The 21,788-nt window shown below is 61.0% G+C and overlaps 1 protein-coding gene and 1 long non-coding RNA gene across 7 annotated transcripts; one reads left to right on the top strand and one right to left on the bottom strand.

Moving 5' to 3' along the window:
* Window positions 1-202: 202 nt before the first annotated feature.
* On the bottom strand, window positions 203-1,607 carry LOC123393087. Its single transcript, XR_006607817.1, has 2 exons — window positions 1,479-1,607; window positions 203-637 (listed from the first exon to the last, which is right to left on the bottom strand). It is a non-coding gene; the product is annotated as an uncharacterized LOC123393087 (long non-coding RNA).
* On the top strand, window positions 1,571-20,186 carry GGA1 (golgi associated, gamma adaptin ear containing, ARF binding protein 1). Of its 6 annotated transcripts, none has more exons than XM_004743188.3 (17): window positions 1,578-1,957; window positions 5,692-5,776; window positions 6,984-7,059; window positions 8,047-8,145; window positions 9,098-9,221; window positions 9,631-9,731; window positions 10,396-10,476; window positions 11,491-11,631; window positions 11,715-11,796; window positions 12,896-13,009; window positions 13,778-13,930; window positions 16,481-16,545; window positions 16,950-17,140; window positions 17,597-17,790; window positions 18,553-18,722; window positions 18,967-19,077; window positions 19,165-20,186. In XM_004743188.3, exons 1-17 carry the CDS (start codon window positions 1,915-1,917, stop codon window positions 19,273-19,275), a joined length of 1,941 nt encoding a protein of 646 aa, XP_004743245.1. In that variant the 5' UTR covers window positions 1,578-1,914; the 3' UTR covers window positions 19,276-20,186. The 6 variants fall into 6 exon arrangements, with proteins under 6 accessions (XP_044939830.1, XP_044939831.1, XP_004743245.1 ...); XM_004743190.3 differs by having other exon boundaries at window positions 1,584-1,957; window positions 16,986-17,140; XM_045083894.1 differs by lacking the exon at window positions 1,578-1,957 and adding an exon at window positions 4,888-4,906.
* Window positions 20,187-21,788: the final 1,602 nt, after the last annotated feature.

Here is a 21,788-nt window from a genome sequence, read left to right as displayed (position 1 = left end):
GAGATCTAGGGAGGCTAAGTGACTGCCCAAGGTCATATAGCTTGGAAAGCAGTGAAGGCAGAATTTGAATCCAGGTCAAATCTAGGCTACCTTTAAAAAATTGACTCCTGACTGCCCTTAAATCAGTACGGTAAATACGGTTGCCTTTTATTTCTGGGATAATTCATTTCAGTAAAAAAAGAAGCAGAAAGAGGTCGAAGTACACATTACCTTAACGGCTTTTATTGAGCAATGAAATAAACGTACATATCACTTTCTTGCATAATTTTAACGGCCTGCGGGGAGAATTTTAGAAAAGCATCTCAGTCAGCTGCATGGTGAGTTTAGGGGAAAAACTGCCCCAGCACAGCCTAACCCCTTCATCTCCCAGATGAGGTCACTGCAGTTCTGCAAGGTGACTCGAGGTCCTTCAAGGCGCTCACCAAGCCCAACCGGCTTCACCAGATTTCCTGGTCTCTGCGGCTTTAACCCTCCCCGGGCCTGAGTGGCTCCAGAGGGCGCTATAGACTGGTTCCCCCGAGGGCCGCCAGAGGGCGATAGACTGCAAAGGACTTGGGAGCCGGGGACCGGCTCCCCCCGGGCATGACGTCATCTTGCGATCCACCGGCCGCGGGTGGGAAAGCCAGAGGAGAGAGACCTTAGATGGAGGGAGAAACGGCAGGAGAAAAGACACTGTGGCTAGGAATTGTGTCCATTCCGCCCTCCCTGACTTCAGACTAGCCCCCACCGGTACCGTCTCCCCGCTGTTGCCGCCTGGACCGCGCTAAAACAAAAGCCTGACTTTGTCGCCACCAAAACTCTTCCACGACACCAACAAAGTTTACTGAAAAAAAGCTAAACACGGACCTGCATGATCTTGCCCTGGCCTAATTCCAGGCCCACCTCCTCTGGGGCCCTACGGACATCCTATCAATTCTCTAAACGCACCCTACTCTTTCTACCCTGCGGACCCTGCGGGCCCCGCAACGTTTGGTTCCCTCCACCTGAAAGACCCTTCCGCACCAGGTTTATCCGGAGAGATCCGTCTGTCTCTCTGCTGAATGTCACCTCCGAGAAACCTCCCCACACAAGAGCCCCTGCCTCATCCCCGAGACCCCTCCGGGGGTGTGGAGCCGGGGCAACCCCCTGAGCTGCCACGACCCCACAGCTTCCGCTACCGCACTGTAATAAATATCCGGCCTCGCCTTTCCCCTCCGGTTCTCCTCCAGCGCCCGTCACAGAGCAAAGCAAAGGCAGAGTTCATTTAAAGATCGCAGAATGAATGCAGAGACAGCACGGGGTTTAGGTTCTGCCACTTGCGTGCCCTCAAACTATCTCCTGGGCTCATGGGTTTGTTGTGGGAGTGAACGCATTCATGCATAAAAAGTGCTTAGAACAACGCCTGGAACACTGTAAGCCCGCAACAAACTTTGACTTGTCATTTTCGCCGCGACCAACGTACGTCATTGCCCTTTTAAGGGCCCCTCCCACTTTCGCACCTAAGCGGAAATAGCCCCTCAGGGTTCCGGAAGTGACCTCAGAGCCCCTCAGAAACATGGCCGCGGAGCGTTCTTCCGGAAGCGGTCACGGGCATCTTCGTGACGCAGAACGAGTTACAGCGTCCCGTGAGGTTTCCATGGTAGAGCTCTCGGCCCCCAGTCCCTGCGCTTCCTCTTCGACTTGAGCGCCCTGAACGGGAAGGCAGGCGCCGGGTCCCTCCCGCGCCGTCAACTCCACCTGGGGGGAGAAGATAGGGGAGCTGGTGACGCTCTAGGCGAGCTCGTTCGCGTCTCTATGGTGCCGAGCACTCCTGTGCGCCGCTCCCGCGCGTCGGGGCGGACGTTGCCCCTTTAATCGGCGGAGGGCGGTGCCGAAGAGGTCCCGCGAGAGCAGCGGGGGGCGGGGGGCGGTGCCGAGGCCGGGGGCCCGTGGCGGATGGAGCCCGCGATGGAGCCGGAGACTCTGGAGGCGCGAATCAGTGAGTGTCCGGGAGGGGCGCGGGCCGGACCGGAACCGGAACCGGGGGCACGAGGCGGGCCCCTTCCCGGCGGGGGCGGGGTACGTGGCGCCCCCTCCCCACGCTCCGCCTCCGGCCGAGGAGAGGCGGTGCCGGGTGCCGGTTCTTCCGACCCTGGGGTGAAGGAAGACCCCACTAGCAGCGCGGGCCCGCGGTGGGAGCGGGCACCGCCCACCCATCCGACCTGTGGGCCGCGACCCTCGGGGAGGAGTGAGCTGCGCCCAGAACCCCCAGGACGGAGACAGTAGTGTCTAAGCCCCTGAGGCCCAGACTTCTCCACCGAGTGTCGGACCCCCAAGTCTTTCCTTTAGGCCCGGGAGGGGGAAAGCCAGCGGCCTTAGGGCTGCACATCAGCGGCCCTAGGGCTGCATCTCCCCGAGGGAGGGACCCTACTCTCTCCGGGCCCAAGTCCTCCACTCTCTGGCCCTGCATGGCGTGATTCCCTCCTATCCGTTCCTTGATCCTGGAGCTCCTCTCAGATTTGCTCGTTTCCTCGCCCAGGAAAGGAGGACTCACTGGCCCATCAGATCCTCCAAGCTCTGGCCACACAGTGAGAAACCCTTAAACCACACAGGCTTAGGAGGGTCCCATTTGAGACTCCAGAAGTAATGTCAAGTTCTCTGTCACTACCCTCAGCCCAGCCCCTCAGGTTCTGTACCTCCACCCGAGACCCCATTCCCAGCCCTTGCTGACCTTCCTCCAGAGGCCCCTGAACGCTTTTCTGTGTGTGTCCTCAGGCAATGGTTCCTACTAGTCAGACCTCCTATCCCATATTGCTGATGGAGCTCCACGGCTCTCGCAGCCCCACGCAGCCCCACGCTGGACTCTCCCTGGGCTAATGACAGCTCCCTCCCAGGTCTCTTCTCTCCTGGGTCCACGTCAGTGTCAGGGCCTCAGGGACCCGTCGGTCATCTACCTTCAGTTCAGCTCCTTGGCCCTTGGCACACCAGGGAGCTATGCAGGGTGATTTGAGGTCACAGTCAGCCCTTTTTGAGCTAGTCTTGAGCAGAATTGAACCCTGAGGTTGGCCCTGGAACCGCCGCTTTTCCAGGCATGTTTCAGAGTCAGTCTAGTCAGTGGAGGGGGATGGCGTGGAAAGGAAGCACTAGGTGGCCCTCGAGACTGTTCCAGAATGCCACAAGTGTCCAGCTCCCAGCAGCAGCTTGGGAGGATGGGCAGGGCCCTGGCTGACAGATCTGACAAACCTCAGGACTTGAGCTGAAGGTGATGCAAAGCTCTGTCAGGTTTAACAACAGTGGGGATTTTCTGAGAGTCCCAAGTCTCATCTGAGAAACAGGAGTCAGGACACCCGGGTTTGGCAGTAGGCTGGATTTTCAATAGACTGAGGCCACAGTCATTCTCTCTTTTTCTTCCCCTTTGTGCCCCACCCAAATTATAAGCTCTTCCCTCAGCATTGGTTTGGAGGTAAAGAGTAGTTTCTGGTAGATAAGTGATGATATTGTCACCACCGTGGAGTGACAGGGTAGAGTCGTGCCCTATTGTGAAAGACTTCCCTCTTGCCCTCCCTGGGTGTTCTCCCTTGCTTCCTGCCAGGGAAAGTGCTCCCCCCAGGTGGAGATAAGAGGGCTGGGGGTTGGGGCCCCAGGCCACAGAGGTTGGTCAGGCCTTCTTGGACCCAGCAGTTCTCACTCTGAGCCAGATGCAGGGGAGAAAGCTGATGTCTCGTGATGCCCTCGCTTCTTCCTCACTGGCTTCTGACTCGGGAACAGTTTCTAGAATTAGCTTCTCTGTCCTCACTCAGACTCATGTGTCCGATACTTGTACGGGACTTCCCGTTTTAGGGTCTCCCTGCCAGTCCCATTCTATCTTTCTAACTCCAGAAGGGTGTGCCCCAGCCTCTGTCCACACTAGAGGACTAGAAGGCAGAGTAGTTGGGGTAGATTGAGTAGATTGGTTGGGGGTGGGGCAAGAGCGTCTGTTCCTGGATCCCTGGGCAGTCAGCAGGGGCTTCATCGCCCAGGGACAAGAGGGCTCTGCAGGGCTCCTGGAACAGAGATTTGTACCCAGAGAAAAAATGTTTCATTCAGATCTCTGCTCAGCTGTGACTCCTCCGAGAGCTCTGCCCGAGAGAGCAGCCGCCCCCCTCCCAATCAAGACACCTTCTATACGTTCTCCTTGTTTTGATTTTCTTTATGGTGCTTAACAGCAGCATGCAGTGTCCTGTTTATTTGTTTGTCTGAGTCGTTGGTGTTTCTCTTGCTGGGCTCTGAGCTCCTGGAGAGCAGGAATTTTGTCTTTTTCACCTCTGTGACCCCAGCCCTCAGAATATTTCTTGAGTAAATAGGAATGGACTAAACGGCTGCCAGGCACTGGGATCCCAGAGCTCTGGGCCTCCCACCACAGAACCCAAGTGGGCAGGCGCCACACGCTGGGTCCCCAGCCTCCTGCCATCCACAGATCCTTCTCTGTCCCACCTGCTAGGCTGTGTTCCCTCCACACCCCGGCTCAATGTCAGGCTTGGGCAGAAGAGGCCAGGATAGGGAGAAGCTTAGAGACAGGCTTCTGGGAAGGTGATAAGGATCCAGCTCTGGCTGTCGCCATGGCCCCACTTTAGGTCACGAGTTTTGTCCTCTAAATCAGTCCACGTTTCACTCCAGTTTTACAAATGGAGAAACAGAGGTTCAGGGAAGTTATATTAGCTACTTGATTGTTTTCTAACCAGCGCTGGGTGTCAGGGAGGTGACTGTCTGGCCTGGTGTGTCACCCTCTCCTGTAGGCCTGTACCCTCTCCTGGCCACTGCCTGTACCTGGGTTCAGACTCCCCCAGACCCCGCGCCCACCTGCCAGCAGCTGAGCCCTCCTTCGTTCATTCGGTTGCCGAGGGGAAACGGTCTTGTGCCCAAGAGGCTGGGATGCCGCACAACGGCGGGCTTGGGCCCTCTGATGAAGGTCAGAGCTGAGGCACGCACGAGAAAGAGCTGATCCGGCCATGCCCCCCTGGGCAAGAGCCTGGGTTAGGGAAGACTTCGTGGAGGAAGTGATATTTGAGCCGCACTCCTTACCAAGGTCCTTCATGCCCTGCTCTGTGCCCAGTGATCCACATCTCACCTCCGCCTGCACAGCCCTTGTGCTATCCCCAGCCCCGTTAACTCCTGCTTGAGTGTTGCCTCTTCCGGGCAGCCTGCCTGGCCTCAGGCCCAACTGAGTCCCCTGCTCGCGGCTCCCTCACCTCCCTTTTTTCACACTGTGTTGAGAACCTAGCTTCCCTTGGCCCACTTCCCAGCCACATGGCTCCTTGAGAGCCAAACTATGTTTTTTTTTTTTTTCTTACCTCTGGATCTGAGTGTGTAAATTCCATGAGAATTGTGAGGACACTTTCTGAAGCAGAATCAGAGGAGGTACAGGCAGGCAGACGGACAGGCATGCAGCTGCGGAGATGGGAGCCCTGGGGAGCGGGGGATCTCCACCCCGAGCACCATCTCTACAAGTAGGGCTCTCCGGGGGGAGGCCACAAGGGGAAGCCCATGTACGGGAGCTCATCTGTCCACTGATCCAGCCGAAAGATAATCGCTCAGGTCTTGAAGCTTTTGGGCCAGGAAGCCAAGGGGAGTCTTTTTGTTTTGCTCAGTCCTCTCTCCCCGTCCCCTACCTGCCAACCTTGCTGCCAGAGTAGGGAGCGGGAGAGGCAGGAACCCTTTCACCAGGCTGCGGGGGCCCTCTCTCTCCTCCTGCAGACAGAGCCACCAACCCCCTAAACAAGGAACTGAATTGGGCCAGCATCAACGGCTTCTGCGAGCAGCTTAACGAGGACTTTGAGGGGTAGGTGGCCTCCTCTTTTGCTCACGTACTCAACAGAATCCACCGTGCGCCTGCGTGCCCACTCCACACCCTGGCCTGAGGCAGAGACTTGAGTGGGTTGCAACTCCATTTTCATTCTCAACAAGCTCACAAACTCAGGATGGCACCACTACTGTAAGGCGCGCCCCCTGTAAACCGGGCCTCGCTGAACCCATCGTACAAGTGAAGAAGCTGAGGCCCAGGGGACTCGGGGGTTCCCCACAAAGAAAGTGGTAGTCCTGGACCTAATTAAGCCCAGGTCCGCCTGAGCCCTAGCCAGTGTTTTGTTGGGACATGCTCCCCAGCTGGGAGGAGGCCAGCGGGCCGTCTGCGCAAGGGAGAGCGAGAACCACCAGTGTTAGAACCACCAGCGTTAGAATTAGTGCTTGTCATTAATGCACATTTGGGGTTTGGTGCAGGCAGGGGCTAGAGTGACAGGTAGCATGGGGTGGCTTTGCTAGCAGGCTCCCCAGGTGGTGCTCAAGTCTGGGGAGCACAGCATGCCACCCCGTGCAGGCGCTGTGCTCTGGGAGGCCGTGCATACAGCATGATGGGCGCGACCCGGAGTCTAGCTGCTGGGGTGGGAGTCCTGTCCCTCTGTCGGCTGAGTCAGCCAGGCAAGCTTCCATATTTTCTGTTGTAAAATGGGGGCGAGAGGGCTGTCGACTCTGAAGGGCCCCACTGAAGGCTGTGCAGGGAAAGGCATCTGGGGTGCTTCATCCATTCTAAGCACTCTGTCCATGTTCAGTGTCACGGTCACCGGTGATGGGTCTTTTGTGATCTAGTAGATGGTATCACCACCTCCACTGTGAGCTGCTTTGCCTTTGCCCAGCAAAATGTCCCAGGGAGCTCTGTCTGCCTGTCTTTCATGGTCCATTGTCATGGTGTACTCCCAGACCAGGCCCTTGGAGGCCGTGGCCCCCTCTCCAGCTCACAGTTCTCAGCAAAGCCAGCTAAGAGGCTGAGCTGATGCCTTTTGAAGGTCCCCGGCTCTGCATCCTTGCTTGGTCCTTCCCTGTTGGGCCGCCATCTCTGGCCCCATCAGACCAGAAAAGAAGCTGGGCCTTTGCATCTCCCTGCCCCGCTGATGCAGCCAAGGGCTGCGGTCCCAGCAGGGTGGTGTGGCAGCCCTCCCCTGGGGCGCCTCGGACTCTGGCCATTTGGGATCTGTGCTGTTCCTCTTGTTCAGGCCTCCACTTGCCACCCGGCTGTTGGCTCACAAGATCCAGTCACCGCAGGAGTGGGAGGCGATCCAAGCCCTGACGGTGAGAAGGGGAGAGAGGGTGCCATCTGGGCCCTGACCATGGGGATGGCACCTGGGGAGGCCACGATTGAGGTTGATTTGGGGTCCCGACAGGCTCTTCTTTAGAACCCAAAGGAGTAGTGCCAGAATGGCCTAGACTGGGAGTCTGGGCCAGCCCCTGGGGGCCCGTGGCATCCTGCGCCAGCCCCTACACAGTTAGGCTTCTTCTTGGGGGGAAAGGCCCTAGGATCGTCTGGCCCAAGGGTTCCCTGCTCAAGACCTGTGTCAGATCTCCAGGAGGCTGGGCACATGCTGAATGAGGGCTGCACCCCAGGCTCGGTGAACCTGAACTTCAGTATCTGCTCCCAGGAACCAGCATATTCATAAAGGTCCCAGGAGCAGTGTGCAGCTTGTGGAGCCCATCAGGGGTCTCCAGACCCAGGACGGTGCTGCCCTTCCCATGACAGTTTGAGTGCTGATGCTGGGCTCAGGCCAGAGCTTTCAAAGCTGTATCAGCGGAAGACTGGGTTGGGGGGTGCGCTGTGGCCCCCAGGCATGGGCCACACGGCAGCCCACTGTAGAGCATGGCTGATCTTGGCTGGTAAACAGTTTTTCTTTTCATAGTTCCGTATTTATTTTGATGGAATGGGTTTTCTCAGATATATCTGAGGGCACGGATGTGTAGGATAAGGCAAAGTAGATGGTGCCTGTTGAACTTTTAAAAAAATCATCAAAGAAAAATCACAGGAAGATCATTTATAAGCAGTGCTGCTCCATGGGCAGGCTAAAGCGGGGCTCCCCTGGCACTGCTATTAGGTATCACCAGCCCTCGAGGTCACGTTGGGGTGTGGCAGTCAGGCTCAGGGCTCTGACCCTCAGAGTCCTCTGGTCCTCAGGAGTCATTCCCCCCTACCTTCCAAATGCCCACCCCTGAGCTCCTGGGCCCTGGCCAAGGTGTGAGGGGAGGCTGTCTCCTCTGACTTCCCTCCCTGGGATCCCCCCAACCCAGGTTCTGGAAACATGCATGAAGAGCTGCGGCAAAAGGTTCCATGACGAGGTGGGCAAGTTCCGCTTTCTCAACGAGCTCATCAAGGTCGTGTCTCCCAAGGTGGGTGCTCGGAGCCCCAGCTCAGGCCTGCACTGTCGCTTGGGGGAGTTGGGGAGGGAGGACCCCTGCTCGGCCCCCGTTAGAAGTCTGGCACAAACACTTCACAGCGAAGTCCGGGGCAGCGTGGGGTCTGGGACGGAGGCTTCCAGGCCACCTGCTGGCCGGCGGCTCTGGACCTGCTCACAGATGGGGCTGCCCAGGCTTGGTGAGGGGTGACTGCAGGGCATGCACATAGCTCGGCCACCCCGGCTCTGCTCTCTCCCCACGGACCTGACTGCAGTGCCCCCCACAAGGGTCTAGTGGAAGGTCTCCCTGTCCCCACCTCAGGATGCTGAGGCCCCACACCTAAGTGGGGTGCCGCTAATGGGCCCAGCCCCAGCCTTGGCCTGGGGGGGTCCTCCCATAGTACATGCACCTGTTTGAGGCCCCTTGGATGAGACCCCAGTCCTTCGGCCCCTGCTTCGCTCGTACGCCCCTCTCGACCAGAGCAGCTGAATGTCCCTGCCAGCCCCGCGTTCTTTTCCCACAAAGCAACTGGTGTGAGAGCCAGCTGCCACAGCCTAGTCTGCTGCTAAGAGACTGGGAGTAGGACCCGCTGAGTGGTGCCACACCTGTCCCTTCCCTGGCCCACCCCCAGCCAGGTGGCTCCTCCTTGCCGAGGTCGCAGGGTTAAGCCCTAGATGAGCTGGCCTCGGGCACTGGGCTCTGCGCCTTCCCCGGGTCAGCCTGCATCCTCGCTGTGGCGCCGCTGCTCTCAGGTGGGCCAGAGGCGCTCGGAGGTGAGCTCAGTGTGCACTGGGCCACTCGGGGGCAGGGAGGGAATGCCAGGGCCCTGCAGGCTGAGCTTTCCAGAGGGAGTCCTGGGGAGGCGGCCAGCTCAGGCCGGGGGTTGGGGCTGCAGCGAGCGGGGCTGGACAGTGGCAGCGGCCTCCTCTCCCCTCGGTCTCTGAAGTACCTGGGCTCGAGGACGTCAGAGAAGGTGAAGAACAAAATCTTGGAGCTCCTCTACAGCTGGACGGTCGGCCTGCCCGAGGAGGTGAAAATCGCCGAGGCCTACCAGATGCTGAAGAAGCAGGGTGAGGGCCCAAGGGTGAGGTGTGGGCAGCGCCTTCGCCCCTCCTCCCCGAGCTGGGGCTTCTGGCAGCTTCTGGCAGTGAGGTCATGGGGCTCTCCTTTACCTTTTCAAGAAGCTTTAGCTAGTGGGGCCTTTCTGTGGCTCTGTCTGAAGCTAGGTTGGGTGGAGGGAAGGTGAGTTTGGGTCAGACTTCTCCTCAGAGAGTGGCCCCCACAGAGTGGCCTCAAAATATGTCTGCCTAGACTCCGCCACGCAGTTCGACACTGTAGTTCCGAGCCAGCCCTGGCCCACCAGAGTCCAGAGCCGGCAAGCTGGAGAAAGACCCCTCCTGCCCTCGCCTGCTCCCCCTTCCCATCCCCCACCCTGGCCCGAGGCCTTTTTCACAGCCTTCCCACCACCGTCTACTCTAGGGATTGTGAAGTCTGACCCGAAGCTTCCAGATGATGCCACCTTTCCTCTTCCTCCTCCACGACCCAAGAATGTGATCTTCGAAGACGAGGAGAAGTCCAAGGTGCAGCTCCAGGGGCGGGTAGGAGGGGTACAGGAGGACCTTCAGGGCCTACGGGGTCTGAGCTCCCGGCGCTGGCTGCCCCGCCCCGAAGCAGGGGCTCATGAGGGCCGGGTCACCGAAGTGGGTGACAGGAGAGTCGGTGAAGCACTTCTGTGCTCTGAGCACATCCCACCCAGAGTCCTAGCGTTCAGTAGACACGAGCGCACGTCTGGTGTCCCTGGGATTAGTTTGAGGGCATTTCATAGGTTGAGCAAGAGTTTGCATATTTTTGTCTTGAGTCCTTGTGATGATAATTTTACTAACTTCATGTTAAAGAAGCATGTGCTCACGGGCAAGAAACTAAACACTATGGAGGAGGTAAGATAAAAAGCAGATATCTTATCTCGTCCTGACCTAGAGAGTAAGCACTGTTGAGTTCCTGGTACATCCTTCCAGAAGATTCTCTGGTGAGAATAACATAACATTCTGTACCATCTGTCGAGGATTTTCTCGGGGAATATTCACATGCAGTGTTTCAGTGCTCCCCAGTTAGGCTTCGGGAGATGCTCACTGTCTCACAGAGAGCTTAGTACGTACCCCACAACCCCCAGCGAGGACATGGGGAGCCGGGATAAGACCCCAGGCCCATTACTGGTGTCCCAGGTGTGCCCCTCTGTCCCTGCAGATGCTGGCCCGCTTGCTGAAGAGCTCCCACCCCGAGGACCTCCGAGCAGCCAACAAACTCATCAAGGAGATGGTGCAGGAGGTGATCACCAAGCCCACAGTGCGGGGAGGAGGAAGAGGCGGGATTTGAGCTGGGCCACTGAGGGGGGGTTGTGTATGTGTGTACGAGAGCCCTGTGGTAGCCCCGTAAAGGGCTGTGCCAGCCAAGAAAGAGCTCACTGGGGGAGCCCAGTGGGCAGAGCCAGGACCCACGTGGAGGGAGAATTTCCCAGCAGCCGAGCTAGCCTGCTCTAGCTGGGCTTCTGGGAGGCTGACGGCCTCTTCCACAAGAGGTAGAAATAAATGAGGCCTCTCTCTATGTAAGGTACTTCTGTACGTATATTTATCACAAGAGAGAGAAGCGTGCATGTTTAAGTTCTAAGTGAGTGTACGGACGCTGAAGGTGCGCACTGAAACTTTGTGTGGACAAGGGCAGGTCATCCGAGCTTATGGTCTGGAGACCCGCAGGGCAGGAGTCCCAGGCTGTCTCCCAAGGGCCAGCTGTGCGCCCTGACAGTGCAGCAGGAGGTCGGGGCGGCCCCCCACAAGGAGGGTGACTGTGGCACAGCACAGCACAAGCCCACCTTCCATCCCTCAAGGAAGGAGCTTATATAGTCAGCACAGGGGGCCTGGGGTGGGAGGTTCCCTGTCCTAGCTTCTGGTTGTACTGGTGGCCTAGTGGCCCCCGTTTTCTCTCTTGAGTGTAGGCTCCTCCTTTCAAAGGACAAACGCACGGAGGGCAAGGGTCACGGAGAGCCACACGTGTGGTCTGCAGCTCTGGTCCTCCAGAAGCACCTGGGCCAGATTCCTGAGTGATCCTGGAGGTGGTGTCTGAGGGCCCCAGCCGTTCTGACAGCCTCACGCGGAGGCCGGGGGCGAGGGACCGTCGGCAGGATGAGAGGAAGTGGGCATAGGGTTGGCAGAGGACTTCTTGGTCTAGAGGGCCCTGTGGTGGGCACGAGCCCCGTGAGCAGGGTCACAGCAAGCCAGTGCAAACTCTAGAGTGCGTGGCTCAGAGCCGGCGTGACCTGGGCTCCCCGGGTGGTGGCCTCCCTAGGACCAGAAGCGGATGGAGAAGATCTCAAAGCGGGTGAGCGCCATTGAGGAGGTCAACAACAACGTGAAACTGCTGACCGAGATGGTGATGAGCCACAGCCAGGGCGGGGCCTCAGCCCGCAGCAGCGAGGACCTCATGAAGGTGCGCCTCCTCCTCTGCCCAGCCCCTGCCCTCTCTAGGCCCCTGCTGGCCTGACCCCCCCGCCCCCAACCCTACTGCCCCAGGAGCTGTACCAGCGCTGTGAGCGGATGCGGCCAACACTCTTCCGACTGGCCAGTGACACAGAAGACAATGACGAGGCCTTAGGTGAGCCCCTGGCTAAGTCGGTCCTGTTCCTCTGCCTCCTTCCGTCTCCTTTCCCAGGCCTTGTTAAGTATCTGCAGTTGGCAGGAGCTGCCACCAGGGGGCCCCCTTCTCCAGCCCCGACCTTGGGTTCCTCCACATCGAGGAGAAAGCAGAGAGCAGGGGCTGATAGGGTGACCGGACCGCCCAGGGGCCAAGTCCCTTCTCAGGCATTTCATGTGCTGCTCCTGAGCTGAACAGCCTGGAATGGGGAGAAGGGACTGGCCCAGGTCACCGAGCCTGACAGTGGCGGAGCCAGGGTATGCTGGGGGCTCTCCCCAGACACTGCCTTCCGGGTAAGGGCCAGAAGCTGAGCACAGATCCCACAGACCAGAGCAGTTCCAGAGCTGGGCCCCGTGACTGCTGCCAGGGCCACGGATCAGGTTCTCGTCCTTATTCTCTGCTGCTGTGTCAGCCAGAGTCTCTGGGGCCACAGTCTGGGGACCATCTCAGCCCCTGACTCCTTGGAAGCCCAAGTGCATGGTCCCTGACCATGGGACTCGCTGCCCGGACCCCTCTGAGCCCGGCCCCTGAGGGCGTGATGTTGGTACGGGCCTAGTCTATGCCGGGTGCTATTCTAGTCCCTGGGGACGTGGTGTGCTTAAAATGGACCAAAGCCACATCCTCAGTAGAGCGTGTAGCCTAAGGAGAGGGGATGGACAAGAAACCAAGGCCGTGAGAATGGTCGTTTCTCAGGTGGTCATCAGGGACGCAGAGACCAGCCAGCAGGGAGTGGGCAGAGTGGGGAGGGGTGAGGAAAGGCCTCCTGAGGGGACTTAGCGTGAAGACCTGAAGGCAGGCAGGAAAGAAGCCACGCAGAGATGCACGGGGCATCAGAGCAGCAGAGCCAGTGCCAAGACCTGGAGGCCAGAGCGTGCTGTCATGGTCAGGGCGGCAGGGACACTGGACAAGGGGAGGTGGCAGAGGGTCCGAGGGAGCAGAGCCGTTGGGCTGCTCCCGGCCCCACACCCTCACACGAGGGTTCGGATGGGCACAGGGTGTTCTTCTCCCCCAAGAGCCCCCCACCTTCCTTCAGCCTAGTCTCTCCTCCTGCGTGTTCCAGCCGAGATCCTGCAGGCCAACGACAACCTCACGCAGGTGATCAGCCTGTACAAGCAGCTGGTGAGGGGGGAGGAGGTGAACGGCGAAGCGGCAGCCGGCTCCGGCTCCCTGCCTGGTGAGCGGGCGGCGGGGGCGCCCGGGAGGGGCCTGGCAGTGGAGCGGGGCAGAGCCCAGAGGGGAAGCGCAGGTTCTAGAGCCTGGGGCTGGGACTGCCAGGGTGACCCTGCCCCCTTAAGATGGGGAAGGCCTCTAGGGAGAGAGCTGGAGGGCGTCTATGCCCAGGCTGCAGCTGTTGTGGGGAGGAAAGTGTGGACGTGGGGCAGAGGGGGTTGGGAGCCAGGTTTTGGCAAGGACAGAAGAGGGAAGACATTTCTTTCATTTGATAAATCTGGTACCTGTTGTGCAGGGCTGGATGGCGCCCTCCAGGCCTAGTCACTTCTCAAAAGGTGGTTGGTGGGAGGGAATGACACACAGAAGTTGCGGGCTCGGCTCCAGTCAGGGTGAAGGGACAGCCATGGGGGTGTCTGTTCTCTATTCTAACCACAGAGGTTAGAAGAGGCCCTGTTGGGGCGTGGGAGGTGCGGCGGGGGGGCACCACACAGAAGCAGCAGAGTTCAAGCAAGATCTCAAAGGATGAGAGGTCGTTGGCCAAGGAGAGGGAAGGAGGAAATAGGTTCTGGACAGAGGAACACCATGGGCTAGACAAAGGGCCTAGTGGCAGATTTGGGAGCCAGGGCAGTGTGGCCAAGAGGGGGAAGGAAGCAGGAGGGCTGTGAGGGGAAGGGGTGCAGCTTGCTGCCTCCCCCCGCCCCCCGCAGGCACCTTGGCTTCCAAGAGCCTTACTGTCCTTCATCCAGGGCATGCCTGACTCCTTTCCCCACAGGGAGCACCTCAGCCTTGTTGGACCTCTCTGGCCTGGATCTCCCTCCTGCGGGCACCACCTACCCTCCTATGCCCACGCGCCCTGCTGACCCGGCCAGCCCTGAGCAGCCTAGCACCTCAGTTTCCCTGCTTGACGATGAGCTCATGTCTCTGGGTGAGGAGGGGGCGGGGCCTGGAGGAGGGCGGGGCAGCTGCAGGAGTGGGTGAGGCCTCTGGAGGCTGGGGTGGGGGTTAGGCCCATTTCACGACTGAGGAGACTGAGGCTCAGGGAGGTTAGAGAGTTGACACAAGTTCTCAGTCCGTGGGCGAGGCCAGCCAGCTTCTAAACCCACCTCCGGTGAGCCTGTCACAGCTGGGCTCCTGTGGCCCCCGGGAAACCAGTGGGACTTCCCTGCAGCGGGTTAGAGCCAAGAATGGGGCACAGACTGGCAGCGGACCCGCAGGGAAGTGGGGAGCCATAGCTGGCCCTGTCACACCAGAGCCCCAGGCACCTTGTGCCCTATGCTGGTCCTAGACCATAGGCCACGCACAGGGCTCCAGAGCCCATGGGGAACTGGGCGCACTCCTGGGGAAAACAGTTGTCAGGAATCTAGCTTTCTGGTGCAGCGGCCCCATCTGAGGGCTTGGAAGTAGAGGACCGTAGTGACAACCTGAAGTTATTAAAGGCAGAGAGAGCTTGAGCTCTGTCAAAAGAATCTGGAAGGTTTTGTTGGGGCACCGATTTGGGAGGCAAGAGTCAGACTGTGTTCTCTTGAGCCAAGTCTGAGGTTAAAAACCCAACCTGACGGACCGGAAAAAGTGCTCATGTGCCGGGGTCCTGGGCAGGGTACTGGGCAGGGGGCTTCCCTGACAGCTGCTACCGCACCGTCGTATCACAGACCATCCTCCAAGGAGCAGGGGCCACCGACGTCCCCGCTTCACAGATGCGAAGCAAGGCTTGGGAAGGTGGGGTGACTTGCCCTAAGGGGGGCGCGCAGGTTAGAACGAGGCGCTCTGATCCTAAGGCCTCTCTCTGAGCCTCTCTGCTGCTTGAACTCCCCTCCTCGGCCAGGAAAGGGACATAGGGACTTGGAATGGGACACAAAGGAGGGGGACAGTGGACCACCAGCAGACACCCTGCCTAAGAGGGTCTGACCACAGGATGTCCAGGCTCAGGTGGCCCAGCAGGGCCAGCACCCGGTGGCCGGTGCCCCACGGGGCAGTTGGAGAGTGGGGCCTGGCCCCCCGGTGACCAGCAGGGACCGAGCTGCCACCTCATGAGAAGCAAGGTGTGCCTGGTACTTCCTGTCCAGCCACTGAGCGCCTGCAGCAGAGCCCTGAGCCTCCAGCTTCCCTTCATTTCTACTCAAAGGCAGAGAAAATGTGGGAACAGGAACCGCAAGTGCCAGGGCTGCACCCGCCTGGCTTGGCGGAATAGAGGAAGCCCCAGGACCACAGAGGGGGCTTGTCCTAAACGGTTCTTTGTGGCAGGAAGGGTGAGGGCTGGGGGCAGGGGAAGCCACGCGGACTTCCCACCCGCCAAGGAGGGTGTCCCGGCCCTGCTCAGGCACTTCCTCTGAAGGGCTGGTTTGTCGTGGTCACCTCGTGCAGACGCTGTCATCAGCTTGGTTTTACAGATGAGGCGCAGGGAGGTTGTCACCAGCCTGAAGTCACACAGCCGACTGGCCGGGCTGCGTTCCAACCCCTATAAGGAGGTTACAAACTCCGTTCAGGCCCCGATACTGCCCCTTGCCGGCCGCATGGCCTGGGGCAGATTCCCTGACCCCTCTTGGCATCCGTTTCCTCAGCCCGGAAAGAGGGGTGATATCTCTACACCGGCTTCCATGGCTGTTCGAGGAGTCAGTGAGCCCCGTGCCTGAGGAGCCTGACGTGTCAGGGGCCGGGGGTACGCGTGGGAAATGTTAGCGGCCACCCCCATGTCGTCCCGGTTCTCGGGGCCGTGCGCCTGGAGGAGACCGAGTCTTCTGAGCTGCCTGCGCCAGGCTGCAGCTTGCTCCTGCAGGATTTGCTAGAAACAGGATGACTTGTCTTCCCTAGGTAAAGCCTGTGGTGAACTTGGCAGGGGTTAGACTGGTTGGTGACCTGCTGTACGGCAAGCCGGCGAGCAGAGCCATGCGGAGGGCCGCCGGCTCCCCTCAGCCCCAGCCAGCCCGCGCTGTGGGCATGGGCCAGGGCAGAGAGGGCCTGTAGGGTCTGCGCCAGCTCCGCCGGCCAGCGTGCACGTGGGGACACCCCAGCCCAGCCAGGGGAGCTTGTTCAGAGTCTGGGGCACCACCTGCCCCCCAACCCGGACGCTCAGAGGCCATTGTGGGGGGTGGGGGAGTGCAGAATGGTGCCTCCTGTTCGTAGCTCCTCACCTGGTGTCTCCCACCCTCCCTCCCTCCCTCCCCACCACCCCTGCGCTGGCCAGCCGCCAGCGCACTTTGAAGACAGAATTCTGGGGTCCAGTGGTGGAGATGGCTTTAGAGTGGCAGGCACGGAAGCATGAAGGGTTGCGGGGAATGGGCCTTTGGGCTCTCTGGTTTCTGCTTCTGCTGTGCCACTGGTTCCCTCTAAAAGTGGGTTCTCCCCTTTGAGCTAAGCCTCTCGGGGGGAATGCAGGCGGGCAGGCGCCAGCGACCCCCAGGCCAGCACGCAGCACCCCCAGCTCCTGTGCTTCTGCTCAGGAATCTGTCTCCTTCACCTCCGTCTCGCTTCCTCGCAGGACTCAGCGACCCCACACCTCCTCCAGGCCCAAGCTTGGACGGTGCCGGATGGAACAGCTTCCAGGTAGGAGGGCCAGGAAGCAGCCTGAGCCGTCCCAGGGGGGGGATGACTGGGCCAGGCAGCCTGCAGGGCTCAGTGAGGAGGGAGGACCACGTGAGGGCCCTGGGCTAAGGCACCGTGCGCGGATGGTGGAGGGCCGGCGTGCTTCCTCACCCCCGCACCCTCTCCCTGTGTCTCCGTGTTCAGTTGTGATGGGGTTCCCCATTCTTTTTCTCTTGAGGGCGACTTTAAGGTCCTTGGAATATGATGGTTTCTAGACTAGAACCCCGGATCAGGCCAGCCCACGAGAGGGGTGTGGGCCAGCAGGAATGTTGTCCCCTTCCGTGCTGCTGCTTCCCCAGATGTCACCTGCCAGGTGGAGAAGGGGCCTCAGGGCAGTTCCAGTGACTGCTCCTTCTCCAGCACAGCTCTACCCGTCTGCACGCTTTGTATATGCCCAACAGTCCTCCGATGGCGCAGAACCCCCAGCCCCGCCTCGGGTCCCCAACACGGACAGCCAGACGCCCCTGCCAGCGAGCAGTGGTCTGGACGACCTGGATCTCCTGGGGAAGACCCTCCTGCAGCAGTCACTGCCCCCAGAGTCCCAGCAAGTGCGGTGGTGAGTGCCACCCCCACCCCCCCGGGCTGACGTGGGGTGGGAGTCACGCCCATCCTGTCCCCCACCCATCCCCATGGGTGGCAGCTTCGGGGCTCTCCCAGGCCCAGCAGGGAGAGACCCGGTGCCTGTGTGCTCCTGTGAGCAGCAGCTGCTGGAGGACCACCATGTGCCTGGCTCTGTGCTGGGCTAGAGGAGGTGGTGGTGCCCAGGGCAGGTGCAGGGCCCCTGTCCCGTGGAGCACAGAGGTTATGGGAGAAGGGGGATCTGCGCCCTACAGGGCAGGGGTGGTGGGCAGGAGAGCAAGAGCTGCCTGTTCCAAGGTAAGGAGACCAAGGCCCAAGAGACAGGAGGCATCTGAGCTGGCTATTGGGGATGGTCAGGAAGCACAGCCTTTCCTGTGCCCCTGATCTCTCAGCCCCCCAAGATTCACACCCCAATGCCACATCCCCCAACAAGGGAGAAGCAGCAGCCGGCCCCCCGGCTCACACTTCGGGACCTGCAGAATAAAAGCAACTGCAGCTCGCCCAGCTCCAGCGCCCCCAGCCTCCTCCACGCCGCCTCCCCCGAGCCCCCCGGGCCTCTGCAACAGCCCACGACGACTGATTTCTCACTGGCCAGCATCACTGTGCCCCTGGAGTCCATCAAACCCAGTGAGTGGGCTGGGGGCGCCAGCGGGTACGGGCTGGGCCGGGACCCCCTCGCCGTCCACTTAGGAGCTCTGGGCAAGGCCCTTGCCCTTTTGGGGCCTCTGCCAGAGTGAGGGCAGAGCACTGCGCAGAGCCCGGGCTCCCATAGGCAGGAGGACATTTTTTGCTATGTGCGCCTTCCCCAGAAAGGCAGGGCCAGGACAGAGAGGTTCAGGGTCTCTCCAAGATCGTGAAACTAAATGAGGCTCAAGCTGGAGGCCCAAGCCTGAGCTGCCCCTGCCCAGGAGCAAGAGGGAGGCCAGCCTAGCCCAGGCCGTGAACAGACCGATGAAGACGGGCAGGTCTTCTCGGCTTTGTCCCTCTCGTGACGACTCTGTCACCAAGGGCCTCTCCCCCAGTGCCCCCAAGAAGTGGGGAGTGGGAGCACCCTGAACAGCAGGGTGACCATCCTAGGGTCGCGTGGCGAGAGCGTGACCCCAGCTAACCCCTTGGCCTGCGCTCCAGCACTCCGGGAGTCCTAGCTGCGACCCCGTCTGGGGTGGGTGTCCTGCCACCACCAACACAGTGAAAGTGTCCCTGCCCCATCTGGGTGCCAGCCTGCAGCCCCTGGCCGCCCTGCTACCCAGGGACCTGAGCTCCCGGACCCATCCACCCCTTCCCAGCAGCTCGGCGAGTGCCTGCGGGGAGCTGGGTGTGAGGAGTGGGCTGGTCTGGCCCGGGCTCGGGCCTAGCACCACCCATCAGCCCTCCCTTTCCCCCTGCCAGGCAGCATCTTGCCAGTGACGGTGTATGACCAGCATGGCTTCCGGGTCCTCTTCCACTTTGCCCGAGACCCGCTGCCCGGGCGCTCGGACGTGCTGGTGGTGGTGGTTTCCATGCTGAGCACCGCCCCCCAGCCCATCCGCAACATCGTTTTCCAGTCAGCTGTTCCCAAGGTGACACACGCATGCCTCCCTCCTTTGGAGGCAGGGTGACTTGGGGCTGGAAGGGAGCCAGCTGGCGGGGCGGGGGGGTGGGCAGGGGACAGGGTCCCTCTGGGAATTAGGGGATAGAAGAGAACCAAAGGACAGAGCCCCGGGACCCCCAGAGGAGGAGCTGGCAGGCGGACTGGGCCCGGCCCACCAGGATGGGGCCAGGAAGCCGGGCTAGCCGGGTGCCGTCCTGCCCTACGGTCTGCAGGTCATGAAAGTGAAGCTGCAGCCGCCCTCAGGCACGGAGCTGCCAGCATTTAACCCCATCGTCCACCCCTCAGCCATCACCCAGGTCCTGCTCCTTGCCAACCCCCAGAAGGTGAGGGGCCTGGCTGTGACCGCGCACCGCTGTGGGGGTGGGGCGGCCTCTTCTCTCCCCCTGACTCTGCCTTCATCTCTGCCTCAGGAGAAGGTTCGGCTCCGCTACAAGCTTCTCTTCACCATGGGCGACCAGACCTACAACGAGATGGGGGATGTGGACCAGTTCCCCCCACCCGAGACCTGGGGGAGCCTCTAGAACAGGGAGGGGGCGGGGAGAGGAGAGGGCAGCGGGACCGGGCACCGTCTAGCCTGGGTGGGAGGCTGTGGTGGCCTCGGACACCCTTTATTCCCATGGTGAGATCCCTTGGGCCTGGTGCTTCTCCCCTCACCCCTGTGGCCCCCCTCCTTCCTGGTCCCCCTCCCCTGCGGAGCTGAACCCAGCAGGAGGCTGGGCCTGGGTTTTCACTGCTGGGGACCTTCGCCACAGGGGGGAGCGTGGAGCAGGGAGCAGCAGGGTGGCCCTGGAAGGACCTGGGGTCATGGGGGAGAAGCATGGCTGTCAGGCAGAGGCCAGGACGTCAGGCCCAGCCCCGACCTCAGCCCGGGGTGGGGTCATCCCCACCTTTCTCTTATGCCTTATGGGAAGGCCCAGCCATAACTCGGGGGGCCATGCTGGTGCAGGAACCAGCTCAGGTCTCCTCCATAGGAACCGGGTGACTGGGGGGGTGACTCCTGCTCCCCCAGCTCTTTGCACTCTGTGGTGTGTGGTTTGACTCTTTGCTTTTCTTTCTCCGTGGCCCTGTGGTCACCATCTCAGGAGGCCCAGTTGGGGGAGCCTCATGTGCCCCCCACTTCTCATGGGGGTTTCACTCCACTCACCTGCCCCCTTTGCCGTCAGGCCTCCTGAGGAGCTGTGGGGGCTGTGGCTGCTGGCGCAGAGGTTGTGGCGGAGCCGGGTGCCCCAGGGCTCCTGGGCTCCAGGGCTCCTGGCCGAGGGAGGCCCTGCACTGGAGCTCCTCAGTGCATCTCCTTCGGTCGCCAGCCTCTGCTGGGGCCTCCCATGGGTGCCTCCCCTCTGCCCATCCATCTGTCGGGGGGCTGAGTGGGGTGGGTGTGTGAGTGAGAGCAGGAGTATTTATGGAAATAAAAACGTCCTTTTTTCCTGTACCGGCTGCCCTCCTGGCCTTTCTGAGGTGGAGGGAGATGAGGGTCCAGGAGCTGGAGGGCCCTGGGGCTGCCCCGCAGGCTTCTCTGGCTCAGTGTTTGGAGCTCCAGCCCCCCCCCCCGTCTCCCCGCCCCCCATCATCCCTGAGCCCTTCACCGGAAGAGGCCCTGCGTGGGGGCCTGTGGTGGTGCTGAGTCACCAGAGAGGGCCCAGGGCTGCGGCGGGCCCAGAGCCGTCCCAGCTGGAAGTGAGTGGCCGCTCAGGCCTGCCAGGAGCCCCAGCTGCTGCAGATGCTGAGTGGGAGCCGAGCCCCCCCCCCCCCCCCCCGGCTGCTCACAACTTCCTCCTGCTGCTCTCAGCCCTCCAAACACGACTTCGTGGAGGCCCCAGAGGGCCCTGCCTCGCCTTCTCTTCTCGCTTTCCCCAGAGGCCGCTCCCAGGAAGCAGGGTGCTAATGGCAGCTCAGTTCTAGAGAGGCCTGGGGATGCTGCACTGGGCCCCCTGCCAGGCCCAGCTGCGGCTGGCTCACCCCCACCCCCCCCCCCCCCCCAGTGCTACCAGAGTCCTCTCTTCCCTCGGAGGCTCCAGTCCCGTCCCCGGGAACGACTCAGCTTCTCAGCCAGCAAGGATCGGAGTAAGGGGCGGTTCACTGGGGGGGTTGCTGAGCCGTGTGGGGCCAGCCCTCCCGTGCTGTTCTGCAGGCAAGGCTTCCCCTCGAGCCTGGGCAAGGCCGCCCACCATTTCCCCTCCCAAGCACATGATGGGGAGTCCTATACTTCAAAAAACCAGTTTCACTTTGCCTTACTTGTTGTTTCCCGGGCTGAACCCCTTCCGGCAGACGCCACTGGGACGTCTTCCCAGAGCCCAGCATGCTCACTTTTCCATCCAGCAGGTGAGGAGGGCTGCCTGTCTGCCCCAGGTCTTGCTGGGTGCGCGTGGGAGAGCTTCACGTCCCCGCAGAACCCCCACCCCCACCCCAGACACAGGCCTCCTGCAGTGGGACTTCCGGGTGCCCTGACCCCTGCACCCCCCCAGCCGCGTGGCTGCTTCCTGTTCCCTTCCCCAACAGGCCAGACTCCGCGCGGACACCTGTGATGTCCCCGAAAGACTAGTAGGAGGGCTCTTGTAACCCAGATGAAACCCTGCTCCTGGCGCTCCTGCCCCGGGGTCCCGGAGTCCCAGGGTCCCGGAGTACCTGGGGCGGGGGGCGGTCTCGTGCAAACCGTGCTAGGGCTGCAGAGTGAGATGGGCCTGTGCACAGCCTTGGGCTGGGAGTCTCTCTGCTCCCAGTGGGGGCCCTGGCGCACTATGTGACTTTGAGCGAGGGGCTGCCTTTTCTCGCCTTTTGGTTCCTTGTCTGTAGTGGGGAGGGACCCAGGGAGCTGTAAGGCCCCCTGAGGCCTTCTCAAAGAGCCCTTGAGCAAACTGGTTCCCCAAGGTGTTGGCCTAGAGTGACCCAAAGGTGACAGAGACAGGGATATCTTTTTCATCTTCCCGACCTACCCCCTTCCCTTTTCCCTAGTCGGTCCGGCCATCTGCCATGCTGCAGGGGCCTCTGAGTGGCCCGCATGGGAAGCAGGCCCCATGGTTAGCTCAGAGGCCAG

This window comes from Mustela putorius, unplaced genomic scaffold (assembly GCF_011764305.1).
Source record: "Mustela putorius furo isolate JIRA1106 unplaced genomic scaffold, ASM1176430v1.1 tig00000738_pilon_pilon_pilon, whole genome shotgun sequence".
In the NCBI taxonomy this organism is placed as follows: domain Eukaryota; kingdom Metazoa; phylum Chordata; class Mammalia; order Carnivora; family Mustelidae; genus Mustela; species Mustela putorius.
The sequence above is the reverse complement of the archived record's forward strand: the minus strand, read 5'-3'. Positions and strand labels throughout refer to the sequence as shown.

Bases quoted from the DNA above. Each gene is read 5' to 3' on its own strand.
- GGA1 (XM_004743188.3), top strand. From the start codon at position 1,915: ATGGAGCCCGCGATGGAGCCGGAGACTCTGGAGGCGCGAATCA. The intron at 13,931-16,480 runs GTGAGGAGGGGG...GCTTCCTCGCAG, and splicing joins CGATGAGCTCATGTCTCTGG to GACTCAGCGACCCCACACCT. The intron at 18,723-18,966 runs GTGACACACGCA...TACGGTCTGCAG, and splicing joins TCCAGTCAGCTGTTCCCAAG to GTCATGAAAGTGAAGCTGCA.